Here is a 7,500-nt window from a genome sequence, read left to right as displayed (position 1 = left end):
TACTCTCATGTTCCGGCTGAAATGACCCACAAAAATGGTACAAAAAAGTGGCCGGGCTGCATTCTGAGGCAGTGAAGCCGATCGGCCGTTGTCAACGATGCCAGACTGCGCCGGGTTTTTAGAGTGGGGGTGGGAGACCAGCTAGCCCGGATCTCAATGCAGATTCATAGAACTGTCAGACTCATGAGGCTTTGAATTTGTACTTGTTCTCTTGTTTCTCTGATCGTGTGTGGTCTGATTAATTGCTGATGGAAGTAGATGGAAGTTTCTTGCTATATTTATTTATTTTTGGGACTTTATGTTTAGATTAATATGCTTAGAGATAGAAGGAAGTTATCTATTTATCATTATGTTTTAATTCAAATTTTTTTCTTATGTTTTCTTGTCAGCACCAAAGGTGAAGGTGGAGGGAGTACAAGGTCATATTCGATATGCATTAGCTAGTTTTGCCAAGGACTCAAGGTCACAAAAGATACTCTGGGCTTTACAGTAATTATTATTTATTATTATTGATGTGTGTTAGTGCTTCTTCTCATTATTATTCTTGTTATCATTATCATCATCACCATCATCATCAACACTGTGATTTGTATTGTTATTATTTTTGTTATTGTTACTAAATTTCCTAATTTTATTGTGATTATTTTTGTATTGGTATTTAATAACAAATTGTGATATTATTAATAATACTGTTGTTGTGATCAGGGTTATCTTTTTATAATTCATAAACATATTGGTCAATGTTATACGTTCAAGCATTCTTTTTCTTAATTTACAGCAAGCAAGCAATATTTGATGGGAAACGCGCCATCCGAGGAGGAATCCCAATTGTTTTCCGTAAGTATACAGAAAGTTTCTTTCATAGAGAAGAAAGACAATGTGTTTTCAAGTAATATGTCATAGGATAATAATAGTATTGAATATTCAAAAACTTGTACTCAAATACCATGATGATCATGTTCACACAGCCCAGTTTGGAGCATGGAGCACAGGCCCCCAGCATGGGTTTGCCCGCATTTCTCGCTGGGAATTAAAAAAACCTCCTGAACGTTTACCCACTGGCGATGTGGAGGCAATTTTCCAGCTTCTTGACAATGAGTTTACTCGTTCCATGTGGAATTATCCGTAAGTTTATGTCTTTTTTATGACGGTGATTTAGTTTTTAGTTTTTTTTTTTTTTTCTTTTTTCTTTTTTCTTTTTCTTTTTCATTTTTCTTTTCTTTTTCTATAATGATATATGTAGCAATAACAAGCTGAGTTTGAATCACAATATCAAATACTCTATTCTTTTTAATCTCCCTCTAGCCCTCTCCTCTTTCCCCTCCCTCCCTCCCACTCCCACTCCCCTTTCTCTCTCTCTCTCTCTCTCTCTCTCTCTCTCTCTCTCTCTCTCTCTCTCTCTCTCTCTCTCTCCCCTCCCTCCCTCCCTCCCTCCCTCCCTCCCTCCCTCCCTCCCTGCCTCTCTCCCTCTCTCCCTCCCTCCCTCCTTCCCTGCCTCTCTCCCTCTCTCCCTCCCTCCCTCCCGCCCTCCCTCCCTCCCCCTCCCCCCTCCTTCCCTCCCTCCTCCTTCCCTCCCTCCCTCCCTCCCTGCCTGCCTCTCTCCCTCTCTCCCTCCCTCTCTCCCTCTCTCCCTCTCTCCCTCTCTCCCTCTCTCCCTCCCTCCCTGCCTCCCTCCCTCCCTCTCTCTCTCTCTCTAACTCTCTCTCTCTCTAACTCTCTCTCTCTCTCTCTCTCTCTCTCTCTCTCTCTCTCTCTCTCTCTCTCTCTCTCTCTCTCTCTCTCTCTCTCTTCCCCACTCTCTCTTCCCCACTCTCTCTTCCCCACTCTCTCTTCCTCTTCCCCACTCTCTCTTCCCCACTCCCTCTTTCTCTCTCTCTCTCTCTCCTCCCTCCCTCACCCTCTCCCTCTCTCTCACCCTCTCCCTCTCCCTCTCCCTCCCTCTCTCTCTCTCTCTCCCTCTCTCTCTCTCTCTCTCTCTCTCTCTCTCTCTCTCTCTCTCTCTCTCTCTCTCTCTCTCTCTCTCTCTCTCTCTCTCTCTCTCTCTCTTCCCCCCTCCCTCTCTCTCTCCCTCACCCTCACCCCTACCCTAACCCTCACCCTTACCCCTACCCTCACCCCTACCCCCACCCTCACCCTCACCCCTACCCTCACCCTCACCCTCACCCCTACCCTCACCCCTACCCTCACCCTCACCCCTACCCTCACCCTCACCCCTACCCTCACCCCTACCCTCACCCTCACCCCTACCCTCACCCTCACCCCTACCCTCACCCTCACCCCTACCCTCACCCCTACCCTCACCCTCACCCCTACCCTCACCCTCACCCCTACCCTCACCCTCACCCCTACCCTCACCCTCACCCCTACCCTCACCCTCACCCCTACCCTCACCCTCACCCCTACCCTCATCCTCACCCCTACCCTCACCCTCACCCCTACCCTCACCCTCACCCCTACCCTCACCCTCACCCTCCCTCACCCTCACCCCTACCCTCACCCTCACCCTCACCCTCACCCTCTCCGTCTCCCTCTCTCCCTCTCTCCCTCTCTCTCTCTCTCTCTCTCCCTCTCCCCCTCTCCCTCTCCCTCTCCCTCTCCCTCTCCCTCTCCCTCTCCCTCTCCCTCTCTCTCTCTCTCTCTCTCTCTCTCTCTCTCTCTCTCTCTCTCTCTCTCTCTCTCTGTCTTGAAGCATGCTCTTAATTGACTTCTTGTGTTCAAACAGGTTCAGTCTAACATACCGGCTGATCCTACGTGAGAAGGAACTCCACTTCAACATCTCAGTGTACAATCCAGGAGCAGAGACATTGTCCTTCACCCTTTTGTTACATACCTACTTCAAGGTCCCTGATGTACGACGTTGTCAGATAACTGGCATGAGGGGATGTACCTACATTGATAAGGTATGTGTTTAGCAGATTCTATGTATGTAGTGAATGAATAACAGAAAAGTCAATTTTTGTTTTCCTTTCATTTGATTTTTTTTGTTGTTGTTGTGGACTTAGATATTAAATTTTTTATTAATATATGAGATTTATATAGAATCTACTGCATTTTATATCTGGTTTTGCTGTTCATGATAGGAATTTATGAATATTTATTTGTTACTATATTTTTTTCAAGACACGGGAGGGAGCTCTGTACCAAGAACACCGAGATGTAGTAACTATTAATGAGTGGACAGATCGTATATATCAGAACACTCCCCTAGAGCACATCATTACTAATGTTGTCAGTGGTCGAAAAATGAGAATACAGAAGTACAACTTGGTTGATACTGGTAAGTGGCAATAGCAGAAAGAGTAGTGAAAAAAAATAATGATAATAAATTCACATACAAGTACAAATTATATGAGATATATAAGTGTGCATTATTCATCAATATGTGCATGGTGGACATATGAGAGACTCTGTTAACTTTTACTTTTTACTTCAGTGGTGTGGAATCCCTGGGTGGAGAAGGCCAAAGAAATCCCAGACTTTGGGGAAGAAGAGTTCCCAAACTTAGTGTGTGTGGAAGCAGGTCATGTCTCAGCACCTGTTATCCTTCCGCCTGGCACGGTGTTTGAAGCCAGTCAGATCTTGCAGGTCATGTAGACTGCAAGAGTGGAAGGTGCTTGCAAGATAGTAGTTTTTGGAAGGAGATACTAAGTATATGTAGAGTTAAAGGGAGTAATGAGGAACCTGTTGGTGCAGGTGGCTACTAGCAAGCACTGATCTTTTGTGTTCTGCACAGAAGTGATGCATGATATTACAGCTAGTTGACCGAAAATGCCAGCATGGTATCTTTGACAGGAGTAAGTTTGCATTTTTTTTTAGAGTACGAATTAGGGTTGTGAAGGTTTAATGTTATTTAGAGGCCTTTTCCCTTTTCTTTGTGAATAATGCTTTACATGGCCTCTCCTTTAATCATGTCATATAGTAGGAAGAAACATGGTGTATATTATGTTTGCATTTATTTTGACTGATAAGCACAATATTGCTCTTAATTTAATGAAGATCAAGTAACTGACTAGACACATATGACAAGTCTTGTATATGAGTTGTAAGTCTTGATGTCAAAACAGGATATGCTGTTGACTTACAATCTCCACATGGAAATATCTCATGGTGCTATGAGTTTCATAGGAAATGGAATTAAAAAAAAAAAATTCTTTATATTTATAATGCACATCATTACATCAATCAGCCAGGAAGAATAATTTTAAGAATAAGATCTCTAATGTATCAATCCCTATGAATATGTAAGTACATCGCAGAAAAAATTTACGGTGTGAAGTAATTATATAAGTGTTTGATCTCACCTATAGTGTTAAGATGTTAAGCACAAAAGTTATAAAACTGCGTCCAAAATGTAACACGTGACCTGGTTATCCACAGCATTTATTAAGGTTGTGTCACTATTTTCATTATATTTGTATCCCAGTTGCAAAAAACCAAAGTCTGAAGAATCATGAATTAAGACAGGGTGATTTAACTATTAATAATATTTGTATTTTGTATGTTTGTTGTAGAGGAATCGCTACTAATCTAGATATGGTATTGTAGTATGGATTTGCTTTTGCGCAATTCTGTGATGGTGCATAATAATAAAAAAAAAGAGTGCTAATGGGTTGCTAACTGTTGTGGAGTAGAAGACGTTTAGGAGGTTTGTAGTTGACATTTTAAGCTTTCTAATATTGTTAAATACCCAGACCTGGGTAGCATGTGGCTTTCCTACTCTAGTTTCTGCAGATGACTTCTGCCAAAAAACTATTTTTAGTGTGACATTTAAAAGAAAAGGAAGTTTTTATATAAGAACATTTGGTGACCATTAGGCTGGCCCAGATTATGATTTCATGACATCATATTCATGCAGATTATAGCTTTTTAGTCAAATTATCATGACGCATCTTCACAATACTCTCTAGAATAGGACCACCTAAGGATGCACATTAAAATATTACAAACAGGTATAAGTAAAATTTTAAGTTTGGTTAAAAATAATTGTTTAGGTTTCACTAATCTATTTATTTTAAAAGTCATTAAAAGAGCCCTTATTTTATATAATTTAATTATTTAGTGTAATGAGTCATCTTTCCACTTAACCTGCAAGTAATTATCACAGCAAGGGAGTGTACTCTCTGAGCATTGTACTCCTCAATTGTTCTCTGCCCAAAATGTTCTTTAGGGAAGAATGTTTATATTTAATCCCTTTTCGTAGACATGAATGTTCCTGCTCTTGTAATTACTGCTTGAAGCCAGATAACAGTTGAAAGGGTACAGTCCGTAAGATTAAGTTGGAATTTGGTTAGAATGAAAAGCTCTAGAATATCTTATCGAGAGTAAATAATAGTAGGAGAGAGAGGTCACAGACCTTTGGCATTATTATTAATATTCTTGTGCATTCCTGCTTCATTTCATTCATTTTGAGAGATGTCTTTTATTGTGAACTGATTAAGTAAACAAAAGTTTTGAGTTGATGAAATTCTTTGTGAAATGTAATTGACAATGTATTTATCTTTTGTTAATCACTCATATATCAAATAAAATTATGTCTAGAGTACTTTGTTTATATATGTGGTCTTTCACAAAGGTGACTTGCTAGATAATGAAAACTTTTTCTTTTTTCTTTTTTCCTTCCATTTCATTCCGTAAAAGGGTCATTAATTAGTACTTTTTATGCATGACACCTTATTTACATACTTACAGATTTGCAGTTTAAAATTACATGAGTGTGGACTTCTGTTATTCTTTCAGATTTTCAAGGACACTTTAGTGACCTTACACAGAGTAACAAGGTGAATAAGTTTCTTTTATGTCAAGTGTTTGCTTATCCGGTATGACTCTTTACTTGTCTCTTTCACTAGCTATAACTTCTCCCCCCTTCCTTCATAAGCTAAAGCTGTTTTGTTTTGCCTTCATTTCTCATAGAATATAGTACTTTTACCTCTCCTGTTAAAATCCATTGTTGTGGTTGTTAAGAAGGTGATGTTACTGTCAAGAGCAGCTCGTAGCATTATTACGTTGATGTATTAATGTGAATATTTTTCAAGATGAGTAATACATGTATCTTCTTATAGGTTGTTATATGGAGGTTGTTGTACTGTTATTAATTAGACTAATAATGTCAGACTTAATTTTTTGTTATACAACATTTGGTGAAAGACATGGTTGTTACATTCACATATGTTTGTTTTTTACTCTAGAATGTTTCCAGTGTTGATTTAAACCAAGACACAAGACCCCTCACTAATACAGGTGACTCTCAAGATGAAAGGAAATACATATATGAAAAGTAGTGTAGTATTAGGATTTAACTAAGCTTGTATATGGACAATGCTGGCCCACCCTTTCTGTTTAGGTGGGGGAGCTTTGTTTCCAACACCAGCCGAATTGCCTAGTGTAAGGAAATTTGTAATTTTTGTTTGTTTTAATTTTTGTTGCATAGCACATCGAGATGAGTTGTCGAGGGCCAGGATCTTTTCCTTTTTTTTTCTTCATTTTGTTGGTAATTTTTTTCTTATTGTTGATTTCACATGATTTATAATATAGACATAAGATTTTAGCTAAGTGCATGGTAGCCTTACAGAGCCTCACATTTTATCTTACCTTTTCACCAGCAGAAATTTTGAAAACAGCACATGCACATTATGTTCATTAAATAAATAACAACCATAAAGTTATTTTATTAGGAAACATTAATCAAAACCTGTTTCAATAAGCTGAGGTTATAGATGAAGATATAGAGGGGAAAAGGGCTACCAGTGCCTTTGTTTGGGAAGTATCACATCCAAATGCTCATTTCTGACAACTCTCTCATTTTACCATGACATGTGAACCAAATATTGACCTGTACTACAAATATTTTTTTTTGTTTAAAGAATGGATTTTTTAAAAATATTTTTTAAGTGTGAAATATGTTAAAAGTGCAGAATGTTAGTTTCTTTTATTTTCATTGACAGTTTTGTTGAAATCTTAATGACTTAATTTATTTGAAGGTGCTTTAACCAAGAGAAGATTATTGTGTGGAATTTTACAAAAGTAGAATTCCAATGCATTTTTATGTATGGTATTCTTGAATAACAACTAAACAATAAGTAGAATAATAATTTCTTGCATGAAGTCAGTTATAAACATTCTGTAGCCATTGCTAATTCAGTGATGGATACCTGTATGTGCTAAAGATTTGGTTGCAGTTATCACTGGGTTTGCATTCCCTTCTGAAAAAGCATTTATGTTTAACTGATCTTTCTTTATTAGTAGTTTCATCATGTGATGCATAGAATTTCCTTGGGACACTGCAGATATAGCTAATAAACAACAATTAAAAACTGTTAGAGCATACAGCTTTTTGTGCTCACTTGCCATTGTAGATCATTCAAAGTCTTATATATAGATGAAAGAGGATTTCAGATTTCCTGATAATGTATGCTGTTATAATGTATGGTGATGGTGTGTGTTAAAGATCATCAGTCATTACTGGTATGCATTTTTTCTGTGAAAGTTGGGATAATATTCATG

At 38.7% G+C, this 7,500-nt stretch overlaps 1 protein-coding gene across 1 annotated transcript in view; it reads left to right on the top strand.

Annotated features, from left to right (window-relative positions):
• The window catches only part of LOC125030935 (glucose-6-phosphate 1-epimerase-like), a 28,551-nt gene extending 21,633 nt beyond the window's left edge, over positions 1 to 6,918 (top strand). Inside the window, exons 4-8 of the mRNA XM_047621318.1 lie at positions 779 to 837; positions 969 to 1,125; positions 2,723 to 2,900; positions 3,121 to 3,277; positions 3,434 to 6,918. Coding sequence (XP_047477274.1) covers positions 779 to 837; positions 969 to 1,125; positions 2,723 to 2,900; positions 3,121 to 3,277; positions 3,434 to 3,594 — 712 coding nt within the window. The 3' untranslated portion in view covers positions 3,595 to 6,918. The remainder of the gene's footprint in view (positions 1 to 778; positions 838 to 968; positions 1,126 to 2,722; positions 2,901 to 3,120; positions 3,278 to 3,433) is intronic.
• Positions 6,919 to 7,500: the final 582 nt, after the last annotated feature.

This window comes from Penaeus chinensis, chromosome 12, assembly GCF_019202785.1.
Source record: "Penaeus chinensis breed Huanghai No. 1 chromosome 12, ASM1920278v2, whole genome shotgun sequence".
NCBI lineage: Eukaryota > Metazoa > Arthropoda > Malacostraca > Decapoda > Penaeidae > Penaeus > Penaeus chinensis.
The sequence above is the reverse complement of the archived record's forward strand: the minus strand, read 5'-3'. Positions and strand labels throughout refer to the sequence as shown.